This window comes from Pichia kudriavzevii, chromosome 3 (assembly GCF_003054445.1).
Source record: "Pichia kudriavzevii chromosome 3, complete sequence".
Lineage (NCBI taxonomy): Eukaryota > Fungi > Ascomycota > Pichiomycetes > Pichiales > Pichiaceae > Pichia > Pichia kudriavzevii.
In genome coordinates, this window is record NC_042508.1 from 2108943 (window position 1) to 2132703 (window position 23761).

The 23761-nt window shown below is 38.0% G+C and overlaps 12 protein-coding genes across 12 annotated transcripts; 10 read left to right on the plus strand and 2 right to left on the minus strand.

Annotated features, from left to right (window-relative positions):
* Positions 1 to 237: 237 nt before the first annotated feature.
* C5L36_0C09670 (uncharacterized protein) lies at positions 238 to 1728 on the plus strand (the record flags this gene model as incomplete). The annotated part of the gene is made up of 1 exon (XM_029466677.1): positions 238 to 1728. The coding sequence occupies one exon, from the start codon at positions 238 to 240 to the stop codon at positions 1726 to 1728; it is 1491 nt and encodes a 496-aa protein (XP_029322537.1).
* Positions 1729 to 1873: 145 nt separating this feature from the next.
* Positions 1874 to 2554, minus strand: C5L36_0C09680 (uncharacterized protein; the record flags this gene model as incomplete). Its single annotated transcript, XM_029466678.1, has 1 exon — positions 1874 to 2554. One exon carries the CDS (start codon positions 2552 to 2554, stop codon positions 1874 to 1876), a length of 681 nt encoding a protein of 226 aa, XP_029322538.1.
* Positions 2555 to 3010: 456 nt separating this feature from the next.
* Positions 3011 to 3900, plus strand: C5L36_0C09690 (uncharacterized protein; the record flags this gene model as incomplete). The annotated part of the gene is made up of 2 exons (XM_029466679.1): positions 3011 to 3052; positions 3163 to 3900. The coding sequence occupies 2 exons, from the start codon at positions 3011 to 3013 to the stop codon at positions 3898 to 3900; spliced, it is 780 nt and encodes a 259-aa protein (XP_029322539.1).
* Positions 3901 to 4019: 119 nt separating this feature from the next.
* C5L36_0C09700 (uncharacterized protein) lies at positions 4020 to 4586 on the minus strand (the record flags this gene model as incomplete). Its single annotated transcript, XM_029466680.1, has 1 exon — positions 4020 to 4586. The coding sequence occupies one exon, from the start codon at positions 4584 to 4586 to the stop codon at positions 4020 to 4022; it is 567 nt and encodes a 188-aa protein (XP_029322540.1).
* A 271-nt stretch (positions 4587 to 4857) lies between these two features.
* On the plus strand, positions 4858 to 8910 carry C5L36_0C09710 (uncharacterized protein; the record flags this gene model as incomplete). The annotated part of the gene is made up of 1 exon (XM_029466681.1): positions 4858 to 8910. The coding sequence occupies one exon, from the start codon at positions 4858 to 4860 to the stop codon at positions 8908 to 8910; it is 4053 nt and encodes a 1350-aa protein (XP_029322541.1).
* Positions 8911 to 9051: 141 nt separating this feature from the next.
* C5L36_0C09720 (uncharacterized protein) lies at positions 9052 to 9618 on the plus strand (the record flags this gene model as incomplete). The annotated part of the gene is made up of 1 exon (XM_029466682.1): positions 9052 to 9618. The coding sequence occupies one exon, from the start codon at positions 9052 to 9054 to the stop codon at positions 9616 to 9618; it is 567 nt and encodes a 188-aa protein (XP_029322542.1).
* A 61-nt stretch (positions 9619 to 9679) lies between these two features.
* Positions 9680 to 11212, plus strand: C5L36_0C09730 (uncharacterized protein; the record flags this gene model as incomplete). Its single annotated transcript, XM_029466683.1, has 1 exon — positions 9680 to 11212. One exon carries the CDS (start codon positions 9680 to 9682, stop codon positions 11210 to 11212), a length of 1533 nt encoding a protein of 510 aa, XP_029322543.1.
* Positions 11213 to 12050: 838 nt separating this feature from the next.
* Positions 12051 to 13652, plus strand: C5L36_0C09740 (uncharacterized protein; the record flags this gene model as incomplete). The annotated part of the gene is made up of 1 exon (XM_029466684.1): positions 12051 to 13652. The coding sequence occupies one exon, from the start codon at positions 12051 to 12053 to the stop codon at positions 13650 to 13652; it is 1602 nt and encodes a 533-aa protein (XP_029322544.1).
* A 652-nt stretch (positions 13653 to 14304) lies between these two features.
* C5L36_0C09750 (uncharacterized protein) lies at positions 14305 to 16053 on the plus strand (the record flags this gene model as incomplete). The annotated part of the gene is made up of 1 exon (XM_029466685.1): positions 14305 to 16053. The coding sequence occupies one exon, from the start codon at positions 14305 to 14307 to the stop codon at positions 16051 to 16053; it is 1749 nt and encodes a 582-aa protein (XP_029322545.1).
* Positions 16054 to 16716: 663 nt separating this feature from the next.
* On the plus strand, positions 16717 to 18528 carry C5L36_0C09760 (uncharacterized protein; the record flags this gene model as incomplete). Its single annotated transcript, XM_029466686.1, has 1 exon — positions 16717 to 18528. The coding sequence occupies one exon, from the start codon at positions 16717 to 16719 to the stop codon at positions 18526 to 18528; it is 1812 nt and encodes a 603-aa protein (XP_029322546.1).
* Positions 18529 to 19120: 592 nt separating this feature from the next.
* On the plus strand, positions 19121 to 20920 carry C5L36_0C09770 (uncharacterized protein; the record flags this gene model as incomplete). Its single annotated transcript, XM_029466687.1, has 1 exon — positions 19121 to 20920. One exon carries the CDS (start codon positions 19121 to 19123, stop codon positions 20918 to 20920), a length of 1800 nt encoding a protein of 599 aa, XP_029322547.1.
* An 889-nt stretch (positions 20921 to 21809) lies between these two features.
* On the plus strand, positions 21810 to 23606 carry C5L36_0C09780 (uncharacterized protein; the record flags this gene model as incomplete). Its single annotated transcript, XM_029466688.1, has 1 exon — positions 21810 to 23606. One exon carries the CDS (start codon positions 21810 to 21812, stop codon positions 23604 to 23606), a length of 1797 nt encoding a protein of 598 aa, XP_029322548.1.
* Positions 23607 to 23761: the final 155 nt, after the last annotated feature.

Genomic DNA, 23761 nt, shown 5'->3' on the forward strand with positions numbered 1-23761 from the left:
TTTCTTTCTGACTTGCATATAGCTATCAAAGTTTACATTCTTTGCTTCATCCAGCTAGTGTTGTATACTCTGAAATACAAGAATATTATAATAAGTTTAGTTAAACTAAAACATAATAGAGACACAAAAGAAGGCTCTTACACTGAACAACAAATAAATTAAACGTTAAACAATTACGTTTCTCAAGTAATCAATATAAATTGGTCTTACCAACACAAGTGCAAATTCAAATATAGAATGAGAACTTTCTCTTACTGTTTGTTTTCCAAACTATTCATTGGTGCATATGCTTTTCGGAATGTACACCGTATAAATACAGAGAATAACCATCTCATTGCCGATCAACTTCTGAAAGCAATTCTAGATAATCGAGAATTTGCTTCTACTTTTCTAGAATTCACTGAGTGGGAATCACCTTTGGGTGATATCTATGTAATTCCATCCACAGATGAAGAAGATACCCCATCAATGGGGTTAGGTTATCGATTTTTTAATGATGACGAGACTGCGCTTCGGTCAGGTGATTTAAAGAATGTCGTCAAAATTAAAGAAGAAAACGTTACAACTTTACGATTCCCGGTTCAATGGAGCAAACATGATGAAGCAACTACAGGTGGTTTTATCCCGTTTTGTACAAGAAAGTATGTGATTATTGACACGGATGAAGACCCTGATCATTCAGATTTGTTTCATGAGGAATATATAGGTAACGAACTAATTGATGAAATAGATCACTTGACTGACCATGATGATGATGGCATTTTTGATAATGCTGGAGTTTTGAACTTCCCTAACGACATCCAAGGCGATTCTGTCTCTGAGGGTAAAACAAATAAGTTAGATAATACTAATGCCTTTATTTTTGTTGGTGTTAGCAGTGTGGATCCTCTTCCAAGAAGAGACTTGATTGAGAAAAGACTAGAGGAGGAAGATACAAGAATCATAACTTCCTACACTACCACCACCGTCACATCTACATATGAGATCTTATTTACGAAAACAGACGTTTCTAAACCCGACAATGAGGAACATTTATTAACAGGTTATTCTAGTATCAATGGGAGCCCACTCAGTTCCACAGAACCATCATTTTCAGGTGATGGTGGTAACAGAGAACAAAAACACGAGAAATGGAAGGAGAGTCATAAAGATAATCAGCAATGGAGTTATCATGGAAAGGAATCATTGAATTTGCCAAACAAAAGTGCTTCTTCAACGACACAGAAAAATAACCCATTTGTTTTACCTGATTCAAAACCGGTTTTAGGTGGTACCTACCCTACCACAGAAACTACACAAGAAACACAACTACACCCAACACATAAACCAGTCGAAACAATGTGGGATAGTTTTAGCAACAAGGTGCTATCTGACACGGTCGACAGTAAGTCATATGCTATCCTTGTAACCTGGAATTCTTTCCCACTCGTCGCTACTGAGACCCAGCGACTGCTAGCTTCGGTTGAACCAAATGAGACCTCACACCAAAAAGTTACTGCCACTAATAGTAAAGTCTCGAAAAGTATGTTTCCATCAAAGTCACAATTCAAATTGTTGACTCGCCTTGGAAATGACACTTTTCCTGCAAAAAATATGTATACTACAGTAAGCCCTATTAACGGTTCTAACATTTTGTCATCTGCAAACAGAGGCAGTAGTGGCAATAACCTTATGAATTCGTTGTTGGGACTTTTGTTTGCAGTTATTTATGTTATTTTTTTTATCTAACATGAATAATCCAGACAGCATGGAAGTAATTAGTCTAGTTTATAGTAGTATAACAGTACAGAATTAGTAGCAGCAAAAACAACAAAACAAAAAAAAAGCTGAAAGCTACAAACAACTAAACATGAACTATGTAAAAAGAGTGCAATTACCCTTGTAAAGCATTCAATCTTTGTCTCATATCCAGGATCAAATCCTCATCGTCATCTTCCAATTCATTTTCCCCCTCATTTTCTTGTATAACTTGGGATGGTGGTTCTTCAACTGGATTCTGAGGAACTTCCAAACCATCTAGTTTGTTTTGGTCACCCAACACCTCTGAAAGTATTTCATCAACGGTTTCATCTTCTTCCACATCATCTTCTTCCCAATCGGCCGTATCTAACATATCCGAGACCATTTCGTCGATGATTCCGCTTTTAGTCAGTTCTTTGGAGAGTTCCTGAACCGTTCTCGAGATCTGAGGTAAGCGCACCAACTGGTTCATGTCTTTCATTATCCCGGTGGATTTCTGTAGGGAGCCCGTCAGTTTGATCAGTTGTTGTTGTTCATTGAGTTTCATTTCGATGGAATTCAACGTTGCCTTAGAGACGTGCATCCTCTGATTGACTTTTTTCGTATTTTGGAGCTCTCTTGCATACAATCGGGCAGCTTTCATATCACCTTTCTTAGCGGCAGCTTTGATTAAAGACTTTGATTTTTTTTCGACATTGTTTAAATCCTGAATCTGTCTGTCTAATAGACGTTTATTCTTGCGCAACGCCTGTTGACACTTACGAAATTGTTCCTTGGGATCGGGTCCCCAAATGGCCTTCTTCATCAAATCCATATTCTGCTACCTTCCCTACAATTCAATTAGTAAATGATTTAGTAGTAACTGGAAATCATATAAACAAAATTCAGTACAAGGTGCAAATCGGCGTCAAATAATACATGTAACTGTAATTTCCCCTACACTACAGAGATACCTCAATCTTATCAGCTGTGTCAAGTGCATTTTTCGCTATTATTGAAAATGGCAATTCCGCAAGGTACACGACGCGTCGATCCCCATCCTTCATGCACGCTTTCCGGCAAAACGCGTCAATGGGGATTTCAGTTTCTGAGCGAGAAAGAAAAGGGCAATGGAAGACGCGTTTCCAGCAGTTGGTGCAGTTGTTAGAGAGGTGGTTTTTTTTACATTTTGTCTCTAAACCACGACGGACATTTCTTCTAATCCAAGACAATTCTAGTTCTATTTTGATAGTAGAACACCGTTTTATAATAGAAGAAACATATCCACACAATGTTAGAAGGTAAATTTGACGAAGCTAGTCTTTTGAAGAAGGTATGTATGGTCGAAGCTCATGAATTTATTGAGACTCCAATATTGAAGTCATATCTATAACTGAAGGCACTTACTAACAGGCAACTATTTTTTTTTATTATGTGATGTAGGTCATTGATTCCATCAAGGACTCTGTTAAACTCTGTAACTTCAATTGCTCTCAAGCAGATGGTATCACAGTACAAGCCATTGATGATTCTAGAGTTCTTCTAATTGCTCTTAAGATGGATCCAGGATGTTTCCAAGAATTCAGATGTGATAGAGAACTGGTTCTTGGTTTAGATTTGGAATCTTTGAGTAAGATATTAAAGCAGGGTAACAACGAGGATTTCTTGAGTTTGCTCGCCGAAGACAACCCAGACTCGTTGCTTATTGTCTTTGAGGACAAAAAGAAGGACAGAATATCTGAATTCTCCCTTAAGTTGATGGACATTGATTCTGATTCCTTGGCAATCGATGAAATGGAAAACGACTGTTCTATTACAATGCCTGCAGCAGAGTTTGCCAAAGTTGCAAGGGATTTCAAAACTATGAGTGAATCTCTAAACATAGTCGTTACAAAGGAATCAGTTAAATTCAAGGCAGACGGTCAGATCGGTTCAGGTAGTGTCATCTTCAAACCCCACACTGACGTTGAGCATCCAGAACAGAGTATCAAGGTCGACGTCAATTCCCCAGTCGACCTCACGTTTGGTGCCAAGTACCTTAATGATATCGTTAAGGCTTCTTCCCTCTCTCCTTCCATCACCATAAAGCTAACCGACAAGGCACCTGCACTATTTGAATTCAAATTGCCTAGTGGGTTCTTAAGATATTACTTGGCTCCTAAGTTTGAGGATGATGAATAACTGTAAACAGCTCCATATCGCCCATATGTTAACCGTCTTACTCATGTTTTTCCTAATTTCTTTCTCTAATTCTTTATATAATCATAATATACATGTAAATTCGCTTTTTTTTCTTTCCTTTAATACTTTGTTTCAACTAGATTCTCCAACGGAAGTAGTTGTGAAGAACAAACGGTTGATCTTTCAGTAATAGGAAGCACCAGTCTGTACGCATCATGCCGGTTCATGTAATATCTGTATAATCTTTTGATCCGGATAAATCCATAGTCTTCATATAGCCTCAGTGCCTTCTTGTTAATTACTTCTGTTTCCAACGTAATTTCATCACATTTGTATTTTTCAATCATCAAATTAATGGCATCTTCAATTAACTTCTTGGCGATACCTAATCCCCTGTATTCATGTTCCACTGACAACATGCCAATATAACCTCGGATCCGTACGTTTCTATGTGGCTCCACTTTGCAAATGATATTTCCCACCATTCGATCCTGGTGCATGGCTAGCAGCGTCAAGTCTGGCCAGTTGTTGATGAAAAATCGATATACATATATTGAGTAAGGTTCACTCAAATATTTGTTTGTGATAGCCTCAACATCAGATATCTCCTTGTCTATCGCTTCTCTCGGTCTCTTGGAAGCATCTAAACATACACTTCTAATATCTATGTCATCCAAGGAAACCATCTTCCGGAGAATATATATCCCTTAGCTATAACGACAAAAAGATAAATAAAAAAGAAGAACATACACATTGTACGTCACTAACTTAAAAATGAAATTCTACAGATGTAATTGAGAAATTGTCAAAGAATTCCGCGGCTCAGGAGCTCAGGCAGCATGAAACCCACATTTGATAAAAAGCCCCCCACCCCCTTCTTCCCAACACCTCTCGTATAGTGTTGACAAATGCAATAGCAAATACCTTGTTTCATTTAAAGGTCAACTTGTCGGAAGTATGAATCAATCAGTTTACAATAATAGTAACGGAATACTTCCTGCCTCTCTTAGTCCGGCATTTCTGAGAGGGTCAAACATGTTGGATTCTTACAGGAACGACTACAGTGATGCAAAGCCAACTTTGGTTATATATCATGCGTTTACAGGGTTCAGAGTGGTAGCACCGTTTGATATTTTTACAAGTATGGATCAATTCAAACGTTATATCTCTGATCTGTTGCATATCAGCGTTGAAAGGTTATTTCTATTGACTCCATTTGGGATCAAACTTAAATTTGCAATGATTTTAAATGAACAAATCACCGAAGTTTATGCATTTGATAGGAAGTTTTTCAATCCTGCTATTGTTAAGGAGACTAACATAGCTAAACGAGACATAATGATTAAAGAATTGGTGGATTCTATATCTAAGGTTGAACATCTCGAAATGATAAAACCACGAGATGCACCATTTAATAGCCTGTCCAATTCTTCAAATTCTTCAATGGTAGAATTCATAGATAAGATATCAGATATGATTCAAGACGTAACGGATATCGAAGAAATACATCTGAATAGTTCTGATGTTGATTTTGGTAGCCTAAGATCTTTCTTGAATTTGTTCAAGCGGAATTCGGGTTGGGCAAGTGCGCTTATGTCAGATATGCATAGTATGTTGTATGATGATATGTATCGGCACGATTACCAAGTGGTTGAAAACATACTAAATGCTTTGAATGCTTTAATTCAATACATTAACAATTTACTCTCTAATCTGGAAAAGGAATTGAATACATTTACTGAAATTTTCAGCAATTTAGAGAAAAATACACTATCCCATACGTGGCAAGAGGCTTATGATTTATTGCGAGGTATTTCTTTTTCATATTCAGATAATAACACAGCAGAAAGCAGGGAAATCATATTTTCAGAACTTGTCGATTATCCAACCATCGAGAAAGCTGCAATGAATTCTAAATTATGTGCCACTAAAATACAGAAAAACCTAAAAAAAGTAAAAAGCTCAATTGCAGGTGAAATAACATCTTTGCGGGATAATGTTTACAAGGATTACGACATTTTAAAGAGACTCTACATGAACAAAGATTGGGAAACAGAAGAAGCCGACAATCTTACAAAGGAACATGAACTATTTGACGAACTTGCCATTAACGTGTCTAACCTACAAAGGGATTATGACAATTTACCATCATTTGAAGAACTCATTACTACCTCCAATCAAATGTCAACTTTCTTATCTAAGGATGCCATTGCAAAGATTGTCAACCTGATCAAGTTGTACAATAAACATAAGACAAATGAAGTTCCTCGAATAAAATCACTTTCCGATTCAATATATAAAATTGAAAAGCAGTTTTTTGATATGCGTACTGGATTACAAGAAAAAATTGCCAATAGCACTATAATAATTGTTATAAATATTCAACTAATGATAAGAACCACATCAAATGTTTTAAACATGGACATTTTAACTAATATTGAAGATATGCAAAAAAGTGAATTACAACTAACTATAGTCAATGATTTACCACTCATATTTGGAATTTGGGCTATTGCTGCATTAAGTAATAAGAAATATGGAGTTTCACTTGAAAAGCTATCACGGAAAACAAATGAGGTTTTGAAGATGATGAACTTTGTAGAACAAAACAGTAGGGCTAAGTGGCTAAATGAATTTATCAGCGGTGCGGGAATAGAGAAAGTAGACTTGCAATTTTTAAATGAGAGACAACTTAAAAGTAAGTTTATATCAGAAGGACTATTCAATTTCCGTTTAGTGAATCAAAAGGGCGTAGGAAATGAACAACAGGGAAATGAAACTACGCAACTGGTTGCACCCAAAAGATATAATTCTGAAACAGTTGGATATTTATCACCATTTAACAAGTTAATTCATAGGTCTTTCACTAATAAATCAAAATCAGAGAAGACAATTCCTACAGTCGCTTCTTTAGAAAAGACAAAAACATCTTATTTTGACGGCTTGATGGTTAGTATTACTATTGGCGATATAGCGCAATATATGAAGACTTTAGAACTTGTTGGTTATGATCACACCTTTCTTAGTCAGCTAAGCACATTTATGAACAATATCGGTATCTTTTTAGCTCCGGAAAAAACCAATAAAGAGATAGTTGTAAAATCTGGTAATGTGGAAGATCTGGGAAGTTTCGATATGAATGATAAACATTATTTGAAAATTTTCAAAGACTTCATCAAAAACTTTGAAACCAAGGATATCCATATTGAGGTAGAAACTGTTAATAATAAATTCAATGAAGCAAACAAGAGAAGCAAAATGGAAGACGAAAGTTTGAAAAATGACAATGTTACATCATATGAGAGGGGTTTAGTGAAAGCATATGAAGAAAGGATTCAGAAACTGGAAAACCTCTTACATGAAAAAAAGTACGGTATGTTCAATACAAAATGGTCTAGGTTCCATCCTGAGAATCTCAAGTTTTTGAACGAGGATGATATGGAAAATAACTTTGACAATGAGGAAGAAATTGATAATACTGGTTATTTACTAGGTAGAAGAACGATCAAATTACCACCATCGCATTATTTTGAAAGAATCAAAACTTTGGAGATTGAAAATAAGAAGTTGATTGATGAACTTGGAGAACTCAAAAAAAATGAGGAATACGGACTTATTCTGCAGTTGCAGACAAAGCTTAATGATCAGGAGAATGAAGTTGCCAGATTGAATATACTATTAGAAGAAGAAACACATGCTTCTGAAAGAAAACAAACAGAAATTGATGCGTTGAGAGAAGAAGTTGCCTCATTGCGAAAGGAGAACAATGGTTTGAAAGTTAAGAATTTGAAATTAAGCAATGACATCTGTGATCTGAGTAGTATGAACAAGGATTTGTTGGAGAACATGGAAAACAAAGAAGCAGAGTATCTAAATGAGAATAAATTGAACCAGAAGGAAAAGAATGAGATGAATTTACGTATCGAAGAGCTTATTGAGATTACTCATCAGTATGAGCAACTGTCATTTCAAATTAAGGAAACGGATAACTATGTCGATGAATTAATATCGGTTCTTATGTTTATGTCTGGAAAGTTGAAAGAAATGAGTGGCAAAATATTTGCCAATTTAGGGACCGTTTGTTTGATTTTGGAAATCATGGGATTAATGCTTGTTAGAAAAGGTTCAGACTTAAACATTTGTAGAGTGAAAGGATTGAGGAATAAGAAGAAACAGATACTTATGGGTGGACATGGGGAGGTAAGAATCTCCAATGAGGAGAACATCGATATTAATGGGGATAACGATAGAGATGTCCAAATTGAAGATGAAAAACTACTCTATGAGGTCATAGCCTCTGGAGTTGTTGATGAGGTGAGGAAATATGTTGATTGGATTCCTGATTTTAACATGGAAGAATTACATGGACTGCTCGCGGAGAAGGACACAACACAGGAGAGTGGGTTTACTAGCACTAAGTTGAAAGGAGTGAGTGAAACGATCGAATGTCTTAAAGGTTCCGAACACAAATTGAAATATATTATCGACACTATTCCAAAGGAAATACTCGACCTTAAATATCAAGAATTCAAAGAAAATGTGAGTGTTGATAAAGGTGTTGTTTTGAGGAAGATACACAAGAGGTTTGAAGATGTTGAAACATTGGCAAGAAAATTGCAAAGAGAAAAAGTTCAATTACGAGGAGAAATTAAGAACTTAACGAAGCAGTTGAGCCAAAGGTTAGTTCTTAGAGATTTTAGTGTTGGGGATTTAGTGTTATTCTTGCCTACATTAGCTTTAGACGAGCAGAATAATTCTATCGCGTCTAACAAACATTCATCTGTTGGACAACCATGGGCGGTTTTCAACACTGGGTCGCCCAACTATTATTTGAAACCAGAAACTGTGGAGCAGATGTGCCAATCAGGGGACCGAGAGTGGATGGTTGGCCGTATCCTTAGCTTAGAGAAACACGTTGTAACTTGTACGAACAAGGACAGCTCCATGGAAAACCCGTTTAATTTGGCTGTAGGAAGTCAGTGGTGGTGGGTGCAGTCCGAGCGAGAGTGACTTCGCTGGGGAAGAAGTCGTAAATGGTGTGGGAAAAGATAAGGATTGTTTTTTTTTTTATACGGGAGAAGTTAAATGCTGAATCACACCAAATAACACATTGGAGCATGCACAAGTAAGCCTGATACCAATAGTACGCTCATGAAAAGTGATAGTTTACTGCACCCCAACCGAACAAGCATGGACAACTGTTCAGTTTCAGTACGTAGAAATGACTCTGGGATGTTATATTGGGAAGAAGTGAACAGCTCCAACCCGAGCGACCTCCACTGTGAGGTCACTTATGTTGATCTTCAAGAAGAGGAGGAGGTCATGGAGAGACTCCTGAACATGCATGTAACAAACTCTAGTTACCAGTATACCGACGAAACGTGTTTGCTGATATTGAGTTATCTAAAGGAATCCTCCCATGGCACAATCCAACTTGCACGAGATGCCACAATCAATGACTTGCTACTGCTGCTTAGAAAATGGTGTTTAGAAGGCCCCTATGATAAAGATCTGGAAGTTTCTCGTTGTTATGTCCGTGGCAAGCCAATCAAAATAAGTAATACAGTCTCTGATAACCCGTCTGTATGGAAGCAACTTGCCATGATAGTGAAGCAACGTCTAATGAACAGTGAAAAGGATAAAATGTTGGTTGCCATGTCGCCGATGGTACGATACTATGGAGATTTATACCCGGATAATGGGAGGGACATTGATTAGCCCATGGCTTTATAACGAATTATAGCATATTTTGTAATTATCTTGGTGGTTTGAAATATAAATGAAAAATACCCAAAGTAGATTGGCGGCTCATCATTTCTCAAATTCCAATTTATCTTGGACAAGCTTCACGTTAGAAGAACACTACCAACTACATGAGATGCTCATCTTTTTGACCACTTTGATTGATTCTTTTCTTCTTTTTCGCCCTTCTTTTTCAGAAAGAGAAGGTCTATATCTACGAAAGATGAGTATTCCTGCTGGATGGTTATTTGACAACAAAGTTCGTATACCGCTGTATAAAAATCGTGTTATTGCACTAGGCCGATTACCGTTGGAACAAAATAACAGGAGAATTGAACGTATTCAAATCAACAATTCCCGTGTGTCTGCTACGCATTGTTATATTTGGCATATTCAATTTGATTCAAACACAAACAGTATTTGTTATATAAAAGATGTTTCTAGAAACGGTACATTGATAGGCGGCAAAAAAATGGGCAAAGGTAATTTTTCAATTCTAAGAAATAATGATGTTATCAGTTTATGTGGTGGAGTACATTTCCAGTACTTGGCCAATACTGAAGCACAAGTTGTTGAAGTTGGAAAGCCAAGTAGTATCAAGGATTGGGTTATATTGTCTGATATCATTGGAGTTGGGACTTTTGGTAAAGTTCAGATATCATTTCATAGAAAAGATATCGCAAAGAAATTTTACGCTGTTAAAACGGTACAGTATCGTAAGGATGATCGCAAAACTAGAGTGGAGCATTACATACTCAGTACAGTCAACCATATCAATATTATCAAAATTGAGGAAAGTATCATCGATTTCAAGAATGGGGTTCTGAAGATGTTTCAAAAACTAGCTATTGGCGGAGATTTGTTCTCCTATCTATCACAGGATGGTGATGTCTTGCAGGGATTGAATGAAAGTGAGGCAGTATTTGCATTATACCAAGTCTGCAGCGGGCTTTATTATTTGCATTCTAAAGGCATTGTGCATCGTGACCTAAAGCTTGACAATATATTGATCATGGGAGCACCTCTAGTGTATCCACACTTAGCTATTGCCGATTTTGGAATTGCCAAGGAAATCCCCGTTGTGGCAACCCCCACTAACAAGGGAAGGTTCTACATGAAAACTATGGTTGGTACTGCAGAATATGCAGCTCCGGAAATTGACCTAGGTGCAAATATAGTTAGAAAAAAGAAAATGGGAAACAGAAAACCTAAATTTATTGATGATTTCTTCTTTGAAAATTCAGGGGGTAATAAAAGCGCCTATTATACTGAGAAGGTGGATAGTTGGTCACTTGGGGTTGTGGGACACATCCTCTTTAGTGGAGTATCACCCTTTTACAGCACCACTGTTGAAGAGATCATCAACAAGTCTAAACTAGGTAAGATTGATCTTGGCACTTCGAAATGGAAGGATGTGTCACCAATTTCAAAAATCTTCATTCAATCCTGTCTACAGGTTGACTCTTCCCGCCGAAGTAGCATTAGTGAGTGTCTGAACAATGCCATATTTACAAGTGGTGGACGTAAGGAGTTGATGCAACGTTTACTTAGAGAAGCTATACATCGGTAAGGAAATCATTCCCGTATCGAGCACGAATATTGCGCCAACTATTTGCTATCATATGATGGTGCACGTCGGAGAGCCTCGGGAATTGCAGAGTTTGTTTAGGAAACCGAGATTATTTCTGTCAGTGAAAAAATTGACATAATTGAGCGAGTAGTGGCGTTTTTCCCATTCTTCATAGTGAGGCCAGTGATGTCCATTATTTTCTTCACCCTATATTGCATTTGTTCTTTTGATCCTTCTTTCAAACTCTATTTAACTACTTATTCCATACTCTCCCCACATTCTATAAGTCGGGCTTGCATGCTGTGTATCTACTAGGACTACTACCCCTTTTTCTCTGCATCACCATCTTCCCTCCAAGTCGGTTCCAGTCTTCAGCTGTTATTACACGATTTTTTTTTTCATCCCTGACTTCAAAATCACGCATTAGATCAAATTAGTCAACGATAAACACAAGTCCAAAAGTTTACCACATTACTTTACAAACAAACATATCTTGTCATCTAGCATTGATAAATACCCTTTTTCCAAACACGGCTATTTATCTGTATCACCAACATTCAATCTTGTTTTCTGTTTTTTGTTTTCATTCCCTTTTCCCAACCTAAATCAAATTAATACACGTTATTACTAATTCTTATTTTTGCATTGTTATTGTTTTTATTTTATTCTATTTCAGCACTTGAATCAAACTTGAGTTTTCTTCCATTTAATTTCATTGTTATTGCTTTAATACACCAACTTTTTTGCTTCTGCTTTCATTATACTTTAACGACATACTTTTAACTTCTCACATTAACATCATCAGATTCTTACAACAAAAAAAGACATATCTTCAACAATGTTTAACACTTTTGACAATAACAATACTATCAACATGGCATCAAACTCGTCGGTTGCCTCTGTTAGCTCTAATGGTCAAATTCCCCAACTATGGATGGGCGAATTAGATCAAAGATGGGATGAATTAACAATAAAACAAATCTGGAATAATCTTATTAGTTCCATGGGTATAGTCATCCACTCAATTAAACTGATCAAAGATAAGCAAAGCACACAGTTGGGTCTCACCAATGCTGGCTACTGTTTTATCAGATTCCACAACTTTGAAGATGCTTCTAAAGTTCTCAATACTTTCAACGGTAAGCCAATTCCCGGAACTAATAACCAACATTACTTTAGATTGAATTGGTCATCTGCTAATATACAAGCTGCGGCAACCGCTGCTGCCGCTGCAAGCTCTTTACCTTTAACATCCTCCTCAGCCCCAGTTGAGTATTCTATCTTTGTAGGTGATTTGCCTCAAAATATTAATGAACAAATTCTACTTCAAACGTTCAAATCCAAATATCCTTCATGTACCAGTGTCAAAATCATGGTTGATCAAACTACTGGTAATATCAAAGGCTATGGTTTTGTTAAATTTTTAAATGAGGAAGAGCAGAAGAGATCATTAGTTGAAATGCAGGGCTACGTTTTGTTAGGCAGGGCAATAAGAGTTTCTACAGCGTCTAAATCAAACTCTTCAAATCCAAACCAAGCCCACCAAAATAAGCAAAATCATATTATGATTAACTCAAACCAAACGCCTTCTTTGAATGAGAAGACAGCTAGCTCTGTGCCACCAATGTCACAACGCACCAGTCCAGTTGGCTTTGATTCAAAAGAACAGCAAATAAATAACATTGCATCGAGAAATTTGAATCAGCCATTGCCTCAAAATGTTCCATTGCAATATTTCAATGATCCTGCAAATACCACCGTTTTTATTGGTGGTTTGAACGTTCCAATTTCTGAACAACAAATGTTTGAACTATTTTCCAAATTCGGCAGCATCAGTTATGTCAAGATTCCTAATGGTAAAAATTGTGGTTTTGTACAATTTTTCCACAGAGAAAGTGCCGAATTAGCTATAAAGGAGATGCAAGGTTATGATATCGGTGGCGGTTGTAAAATTAGAGTAAGTTGGGGTGCAAGAGCAGCACAAAGGAGCTGGTTTGCAAGACAATTACAAATTCAACAACAGCAGCAGCAAAAGCAGCAACAGTTGCAACAATTACAGCAGCAGCAGCAGCAGCAACAACAACAACAATTGCAACAAGGATATAATGTAGTATCTCCAAATGTTCAGCATCAACAGCTGCTCCAGACTAATGATTCTCACTTCAACGAACTATCTAATAATAATATCAACATGATGCTGCAAATGAACCAAACTGGCACCATGGCTGATAACTTGGGTTTGTTCAACTCGTATGTCAATATCAATGACTCTCTGCTTAATATGAATGGTTACTCTATTGATCAATATAATTTCCAAAATGAAATGATTCCTTACACAAATTTGAGCAGTAATGACGAGTTTAAGTTAAACAAGCTTCTTCTGGCAGCACGGGATGGAAACTTAGATCAGTTAGACCTAGGTTCAAGCCTTTATAACTAATGGTTATTTTTGCTTTGCCCTCTTTATTTTGTTTTGTTTTATTATCATGCTATTCTACTATTCTTTACACTTGCACACACATCTGATACAAAATAAAAAAAACTAACTATTCATACATTTTACTTTAACAGCTCATCATTTTTCACAAAAATTTTCAGCCACATATAGCTTTCCTCAACCTACGATTTGATACATTTTATGTTATTTTATGTTATTTGAACCATTCATCTCTTATTCTTTATACTAGACTTTTTTCTTTCTTTCTTGTTTTCTTTCTTTCTTGTTTTCTTTCTTTCTTTCTTACCTTTCAACTCCTTATCTAATTAATTGCTTGCTAAGCTGTTCTATAAATATTTTATATAGATTCGATCTCCAAATATTACAAACAGAATTTGACACATTTGACACCCTCTTTTGACAAATGCCGTAACAGATTTTTCACAGGGCGCACGCGTTTCTCCGAGCCGGTACAAAATTTTCACCACACATTTTTGTCAACGTGAGTAATCCATGATCAAAATAAACGATTAAAAAGAAACAAGAAACCTTTGGCCTAGATTATTATCTCTTTGTTCTTGTACTTAAGGTCTAACTTTTGGTAATTTTTATTTCTTGTAGTTTTCTCACTTAGTTGTTTGCAAATTGCCACCAAATGAGTAAAGACTTCAAGCTAGATAGCCTTGGTGGATTTGAGGACACGGTGGACGTTGTTACAACACCGATAAAATATGAAGAAGCAGAACCCACAAATAAAAGAGGGTTTTTCAAAGGCTTTATTGATGGATTCAGGAAAATCGAGGTGATTGATGAAGCACTTGATCCAAACCTAACCGACGTTGAAAGAGCAAATATATTGGCAGATAGATCGCCTCTAAAGCGTAATTTGAAAAATAGACATATTCAAATGATTGCGATAGGTGGTTCGATTGGTACTGGTTTATTCGTTGGTTCTGGCTCATCATTAGCTACTGGTGGGCCTGCCCCTTTGATTATTTGTTATTTTTTAATTGGTACTATGGTGTTTTCCTCTGTGCAAGCCTTAGGTGAGTTGTCAGTTGCATTCCCAATATCAGGTTCTTTTCTATCGTTGACAACCAGAATGGTCTCACCAATTTGGAGTTTTGCAATGGCATGGAATTATGGCTTACAATGGATTGTTCTTCTACCACTTGAATTAGTTGCAGCAGCATTAACTATTGGATATTGGAATAACAGCGTTAATGGGGCTGCGTGGGTTTCTATATTTTATGCGTTGATTGTATTCATCAATATATTTGGTGTCAAGGGATACGGTGAGGCAGAATTTTTGTTCAGTGCAATCAAAGTTATAGCAGTTGTTGGTTTTGTTATTCTTGGTATTGTCTTGAATTGTGGTGGTGGGCCAGTTGGTGGTTATATTGGAGGAAAATATTGGCATGATCCTGGGGCCTTCAATCATGGATTCAAGGGATTTTGCGGTGTTTTTGTAAGTGCAGCGTTTGCCTTTGCTGGTACTGAATTGATAGGTTTAGTTGCTGCAGAAACGGAAAACCCAAGAAAGACATTACCGAAGGCCGCAAAACAAGTTTTCTGGAGAATCACTTTATTCTACCTTGTTGCACTAACAATGGTTGGACTTTTGGTCCCTTATAATGATCCAAGATTAATTGGAAATTCCGATGTTTCGGCTTCTCCGTTTGTTATTGCTATCCGGAATGCTGGAATCGGGGAACTACCATCTGTCATGAATGTTGTTATTCTAGTCTCTGTTTTGAGTGTTGGTAACTCGTCAGTTTACGGCTGTTCAAGAACAATTGCTACCATGGCGAATCAAGGATTTCTACCTAAATGTTGTGGTTACATTGACAGGAAAGGTAGACCGGCAGTTGGTGTGCTCATTACATTGGTATTCGGGCTGCTATGTTTCCTGGCAGCCACCCCGAAACAAGAAGATGTCTTTGACTGGATGATGGCGTTATCCGGATTATCATCCATATTTACGTGGGGAACAATATGCTTATGCCACCTCAGATTCAGGATGGCCCTGAAAGCCCAAGGAAGGTCAACTGATGAACTGTCGTTTACGGCAATGGGTGGCATTTGGGGCTCTATCTGGAGTGTTGTTTTAAACGTATTGGTTTTGATTGTCCAGTTCTGGGTTGCCCTATTCCCAGAAGGTTCAGCCGATGCCTATAATTTCTTCCAGTTGTACCTGAATGCAGCCTTTGTACTTTTCTGCATTGGGGTTTTCCTCGTTTGGAAGAGGTTCAAGGTCACTTGGATAATACCCATCAAGGAAATCGATATTGATACAGGACGTCGTGTCGAAGACTGGGATCTGTTGAAACAGGAAATTGCCGACGAAAAGGCATTCATTGCTTCCAAGCCGTGGTACTACAGACTCTACAACATGTGGTGTTAGTTTTTTCTACTTGACTCTCCATATATAAGGAGAATATATAAATGTATACTATTGTATATCCATGCAACATATGCATCATTCAACCTCCTTCTTCATGCGCTAAGTGGGTAACCAATTAGCCTATTTTCTTCTTTTTTTCGCCGGAGCCGTCGTTTCTTTTCTCGAAGTGGGCGGCCCGGTAAAAGGTTTTCTTTCTAGCCCACCGGAACTCGTGAAAATTCTCTGCATCAACCGGAATGACACCTTCCTCTTTGGGAAGAGCCCGATTCTTTTTTTTTTTGCCCTCCCGAATGACACATTTCGGGGGCTTGGCATCATTATATGGACAGACAATGAGCGACCGCGAAAGCCGTTTCAATTACACGGACTTTCCCTTTGCATTTGCTCCATTTTTGGTGTGACGGAATTTGACACCTTCCGGTGGCGGACAGAGTATGTCATTCCCAGGAAAAATTTAGCACGTTATATAAATTGATAGGTGACTCTACGGATTATATATTGAAACTTTCTTATAATATATATGAGTATCTAGCCTTTGGTTTTCTGGTTTTTTTTTTCTTCTCTCAAAGACCTGACCTTTTTCTTACATTTTTTCTGTTTGCCATCATTGGTTAGTCTATTATAATTGCATATACTGACAAGACAATAAGAAGAAAAGGAACAATGTCGAAAGAATATCGGTTTGAGAACGGGACAAGCGCCGATGATTTCTCCAACGTTTCCAAAGTCGGTGCACAAGTTCAATACGACATGGAATCGTCCAACAAGTCTCTGGAATCAAAGGACGCATATAGTAACGATACTAAAGAAAAGAAGAAAAGCGGTTTTTTCAGGGAATTCATTGATGGGTTCCGTGAATTCGAAATGGAAGAACTGGATCCAAACCTTACAGAGCTGGAAAAAGCCCAGGCTATTGCTGCTAGGTCACCTTTGCAAAAAAGTTTAAAGAATAGGCATATTCGTATGATTGCCATTGGTGGTGCCGTTGGTACTGGTTTATTCATTGGTGCTGGTAAGGCTCTTAAAAATGGTGGACCGGCATCCTTACTTATATGTTATTTTATTGTTGGTACTATGATTTTCTCCACTGTTCAGGCATTGGCAGAACTGGTTGTTGCATTCCCTGTTGCAGGTGGATTCCTTCAATTGAATTCTAAATTTGTGTCTCCATTATGGGGTTTCTGTATGGCTTGGAATTATGCTATGCAATGGGTTATTGTTTTGCCGATTGAACTAGTTGCGGCTTCTATAACTGTCAGATACTGGAACGAAGAAATAAACTCTGCTGCATGGGTCGTCATTTTTTATGCTTTCATTGTATTCATCAATATCTTTGGTGCAAAGGGCTATGGCGAGGCAGAGTTTTTCTTCTCTTTAATAAAGGTCCTCGCTGTGATTGGGTTTATTATCTTTGGTATCGTTATCAATTGCGGTGGGGGACCCGATGGTCACTATATCGGTGGTAAATATTGGCATGATCCGGGTGCTTTCAACTACGGCTTCAAGGGGTTCTGTAGTGTTTTTGTGACGGCTGCATTTTCATTAGCAGGTACCGAGTTGGTCGGTTTAACCGCTGCAGAGGCTGTCAGTCCAAGGAAAACTATTCCTTCTGCAACAAAGCAAGTTTTTTGGAGAATCACATTGTTTTACATGGTATCATTAACCATTGTGGGCTTGCTAGTTCCTTCAAATGATGATAGGCTATTAAGTTCCACCTCCAATTCACAGTCTGCCTCACCTTTTGTGATTGCCATCAAAAGAGCTGGAGTGTCGGGTTTGCCATCTGTTATGAACGTTGTCATTTTACTTGCCTTAATTTCCGTTGGTAATGCTGGTGTCTTTGTGTGTTCGAGAACTCTTTCGTCCCTTGGTGATCAAGGCTTTGCACCAAAAATACTCAGTTACGTCGACCGTAATGGTAGACCTGCTGTTAGTATGCTGGTGACGTTTATCGTTGGTTTGCTATGTTTCCTTGCAGCAACTCCAAAAGAAGAAGTTATTTTTAATTGGTTAATGGCTCTATCGGGATTATCTTCTGTTTTCACCTGGGGTACCATCTGTTTATCTCACATAAGATTTAGACAAGCCTTGAAACACCATAACAAAACTATTGAGGAGTTATCGTTCGTCTCAATGACAGGTGTATGGGGTTCCGTCTGGGGTGTTATTTTGAATGTGCTAATTCTAATGGCGGAGTTCTGGGTTTGTCTTTTCCCACAAGGCAATGGTGGCAAGGCGGACGCTTACAGTTTCTTCCAAAATTACTTGAATGTATTTTTCATTCTGTTTGTTCTTGCCATCTACCTTGCTATTAAGAGATTCAAGGTTACATGGTTAATTCCAGTCAGCGAAATCGATATCGTCACCGGTCGCCGTTATGTAGATGTGGAAATTCTCAAGCAAGAAGTTGCAGAAGAAAAGGAATTCATAGCATCCAAACCATGGTATTACAGAATTTACAAGTTCTGGTGTTGAATACGCATAAACAAAAAGTACCTCTCTTTTCTTCTTTAATGAATCATTTTTATAAATCTGGGATTTTGTACAATATAGCATTTTACTTTAATCATAAAATTTTTGTCATTCAGCAGCACGCAACGGAAAAAGAAACGAAAAAAAAAAAAGAAAACTTTCGCCCTCCGATACCGGGAGGATTTGCCAGTATTGCCGTGGCAGCGACAAAAATGCCGCTCAAAATTTGACAGCGCCGTTTAGCTCTTAGTAAAAAGCCATGCAGAGAAGAAGTGAGAAAGCCCTTGAATGAGCACTAATAGAGAGGCTTATATGCATGAACATATGGCATTGTTATCGAATCAGGCAAGTGGAGATAGTAAAGACTCAATGATAAGTGTGATAGGGTAGATTAGTTCGGGGAGATGGAGGTCTGATCTTTTTATCTCATCTTTTGAGAGTGTGGTCTCTCACCCCTTATATAACGATAATCTCTCCTGGAATCTGTTTTTTTCTGCCACACTGTCTTTTGAATCAGCCTTTCTTGCTTTTTCTGATTTCCTTTGGTTTTCTTTTTATTTAGCATTGTGGTCAATACATAGAGCAAGCACCAAATATGGTAGACGATTACCAGCTAAATAACCTAAAAAGTGTTGATGACACGCCAGCTATTTCCAAAGCTGGTGCACATATCGAATATGAAGAAGAATCTTTAACTCCATCCATTAAATCAAAGGATGCATATAGTGATAATATATCTGGGGAAAAAAAAGGTTTTTTCACAGAATTTATAGATAGTTTCCGTGAATTTCAAATGGAAGAACTTGATCCAAATTTAACCGAACTAGAAAAGGCACAAGCAATTGCAGCAAGGTCCCCTCTACAGAGGAGTTTGAAGCAGAGGCATATTCGTATGATTGCCATTGGTGGTTGTGTTGGTACTGGTTTGTTTGTCGGTTCGGGTGCAGCATTGAGTAGTGGTGGTCCAGCATCTTTGATTATATGTTATTTTATTGTTGGTACTATGATTTTCTCCACTGTTCAAGCATTGGGCGAACTAGTTGTTGCATTCCCTGTTGCAGGTGGGTTCCTTTCATTGAATTCTAAATTTGTGTCTCCATTATGGGGTTTCTGTATGGCTTGGAATTATTTCCTTCAATGGGTCATTGTTTTACCAATTGAATTAGTTGCGGCATCAATGACTGTTAGGTATTGGAATCATGAGATTAACGCGGCCGCTTGGGTTGCTATATTCTATTCGTTGATTGTTTTTATCAATCTTTTTGGTGCTAAAGGTTATGGTGAGGCTGAATTTATCTTCTCGTTCATCAAGGTTGTGGCGGTTATAGGGTTTGTTCTTTTTGGTATTATCGTTAATTGCGGAGGTGGGCCACATGGACATTACATTGGTGGTGAATACTGGAAAAATCCAGGTGCATTCAATAGAGGTTTCAAAGGGTTCTGTTCGGTTTTTGTGACGGCAGCATTCTCCTTCTCCGGTACAGAATTGGTTGGTTTGACTTCAGCAGAAACAGCAAACCCAAGAAAGACTTTACCATCTGCTACAAAGCAAGTTTTCTGGAGAATCACCTTATTCTATATGACATCTCTAACCATTGTTGGTTTGCTTGTTCCATATAATGACAACGAACTATTAAATGGAAGTGAAAATTCTGGTTCCGCTTCCCCCTTTGTGCTTGCTATCAAAAGAGCAGGAGTGTCAGGTTTACCATCTGTTATGAATGTGGTTATTGTCTTGGCTGTCATTTCTGTTGGTAATGCAGCGGTTTACGCATGTTCTAGAACAATCGCTTCCCTTGGTGACCAAGGTTTTGCTCCAAAGATTTTTGGTTACGTTGATCGTAATGGTAGACCTGCAGTTGGTATGTTAATCTCTTTGACTGTTGGTTTGCTATGTTTCCTTGCAGCAACTCCAAAGGAAGATGTTATTTTTGCCTGGTTGATGGCATTATCTGGATTATCCTCTGTTTTCACCTGGGGTACCATCTGTTTCTCCCATCTAAGATTTAGACAAGCCTTGAGATACCATAACAGAACCACGGAAGAGTTGTCCTTTGTTGCAATGACTGGTATTTGGGGATCCATTTGGGGTGTTGTTCTTAATGTCTTGATTTTGATTGCAGAATTCTGGGTGTCATTGTTCCCAACCAATAAGGCAGATGCTAATAACTTCTTCAAGAATTACTTGAACGCAGTCGTCTTAGTTGCCGTTCTTATCTTCTACCTAGTATGGAAGAAATTCAAGGTCACGTGGTTGATCCCTGTTGGCGAAATCGACATTGTGACAGGTCGTCGTTTCGTTGACCTTGACCTACTGAAACAAGAGATTGCTGAAGAAAAAGCATTCATTTCTTCAAAGCCTTGGTACTACAAAGTGTACAAGTTCTGGTGTTGAATTTATCAGTAGTCAAATCATTTTTTTTTTCTATTTCATGATAACTTAGATTTACTTTTGTTTATGTAACCCTTATATTACGCTATAAACTAGACGCATAAAGCATATTCTCATTTACACTCAGTTTACTCCTTATTTGCATGTTCAACAGATTGTCTAGTTGCCTCTTGATGCAGCTACCATTGATAGCCATTATATAATCATTAAAAAAGAAAAGGGGCAACTCTAACCGAGAACGCCAACCCCTCCACTCCGAATCTTTAAAGAGGCATTACGCCAGACACGTGACTTGGCGCTGGTGTTTTTTTTGCCACCTCATGTAAGGAAAAGTATCGGCATTCCGTATTAGTATAAATCTTTGGATAAATGCCTACCGGAGAAAGCTTTTTTGACACCAAAACGGCATTAATCAGCCGCGCCTGTGGCGTTAAAACTTTTTCTCCTTGATGGGATGCACTTCCCCGGACAACCCTTGGACAGCGGGATAATAAAACGGCCATATCTGGAACGAGGTTCGAAGTTAATTACAGAATTTACAATGAGAATTTAAGAAATAAAGACAAAAAAGAAATGCCAATTCTACTCCACCTTAGATTGAAGGCATTGGGGAGGCCATGGCTAAAAAAAGGGGAAAAAAACAAGGAAGTAGCAGGAAAAGAAAAAGAAAAGAGAAAATATGACCCCTGGACATTTCAAACATGACTTATCTTGGTGAGGGAACTTTCAAGATGAATAAGGGTCATCTGGCTAAATAGTTTTTTTTTTTTTCGTTTCTCAAAAATTGTCATGAGGTTTGTAATTTGATTCATTTTATCATTTTCTTTTTTTGAATATACAAATCTAGTCATATTTTACTTTCCTGGAAGGTTACATCTTTGTTCAGATAACCATGTTAGATGATAGCACCAAGGTGTACGCAGATATCGAAAATGTGGAACAGTCGAATGCGAGTTTTGAAGGAAGCTCGGGCACGTTCACATTTCGTTCGACCCATTCGAAAATACATGAGCCAATGAATGAAAACCAACATCACTCAACTAGTGGTTATTGGCGGAATTTTGTTGACAGTTTCAAGGAATTTGATTTTGATGAACTAGATCCCAACTTAAGCGAAATCGAAAAGGCGCAGGCTATTGCTGCCAGATCACCGTTGCAAAGAGGGTTGAAATCAAGACATGTTCAGATGATTGCAATTGGAGGTGCCATTGGTACTGGTTTGTTTGTTGGTTCGGGTAATGCCTTGAGGACTGGTGGGCCAGCCTCGTTGATCATATGTTACTTTTTAGTCGGTACTATGATCTTTTGTACTGTTCAGGCTCTAGGTGAGTTGGCTGTGGCCTTCCCCATTCCAGGTTCATTTTTAGCTTTGAATACTAGGATGATCTCCCCGATTTGGGGGTTTTGTATGGCATGGAACTTTGCACTACAATGGTTGATCATCTTACCACTTGAACTGGTTGCAGCATCTATAACAATTACTTACTGGAACAATGATATAAATGGGGCTGTTTGGGTTGCTATATTTTACACTTTGATTGTCTCCATCAATATTTTCGGGGTTAAAGGTTATGGTGAAGCAGAATTTATGTTTTCCATCATCAAAGTCATTGCAGTTATAGGATTTGTTATTCTTGGTATTGTCTTGAATTGTGGTGGTGGACCAATTGGTGGTTACATTGGAGGAAAATATTGGCATGATCCCGGTGCCTTTAATCACGGATTCAAGGGATTTTGTGCTGTTTTTGTTACTGCTGCATTTTCCTTTGGTGGTACCGAATTAGTTGGATTAGCAGCTGCAGAAACTTCCAATCCAAGGAAAACCTTACCTACAGCTACAAAACAAGTATTCTGGAGAATCACTCTATTTTATATGATCTCATTGACAATCGTGGGATTACTAGTTCCATATAATGATCCAAGATTGATTGGTAATTCAAGTGCAGACGCAAGTGCGTCTCCCTTTGTCATTGCAATTCGAAACGCAGGTATTGGCGGATTACCATCATTAGTTAATGTTGTCATCCTAATTTCTGTTTTGTCTGTGGGAAACTCTGCAGTTTTCGGATGTTCACGTGCTATTGCCACTTTGGGAGATCAAGGGTTTGCACCCCGGTTTTTCAGCTTTGTAGATAGGAAGGGACGTCCAATATTTGGTATTGCAGTGACCCTGATTTTCGGTTTGATTAGTTTTCTAGCCGCCACGCCAAAAGAAACGACTGTTTTTGGATGGTTAATGGCGATTTCAGGGTTATCTGCTATTTTCACTTGGGGAACGATATGTTTCACCCATATCAGGTTTAGAATGGCATTGAGGGCGCAAGGACGTGATACAAGTGAATTAACCTTCACTGCAATGACAGGAATTTGGGGGTCTGTTTGGGCCGTTTTCTTGGACGTGTTAATTTTAATTGCCGAGTTTTGGGTCTCTCTATTTCCCGATGATAAGCCTGATGCTTATAACTTCTTTCAGAATTATCTCAATATTTTCTTTGTTATGTTTGTCATGTGCATCTACCTAGTTTGGAAAAAATTCAATGTTGTATTCCTTGTCAATTTGAAAGATGTGGATATTAATACCGGACGTCGTGTCGACGATCTAGACCAAATCCGCCAAGAAATAGCAGAGGAAAAGGCATACATTGCGTCAAAACCTCTGTACTACCGTATGTATAAGTTCTGGTGTTGATGATTTCCATCATCATTATCATCATCACCATCATCATCATCATCATCATCATCGTTCTCCTAGAAGCTTAGAGTGGCTTTCCATGTCTCGGAAGAAGCAATGCAAATATCCGAACGCGGGGCCGTTCCGGAAAAGATCGCGCAAATGAAAATGTG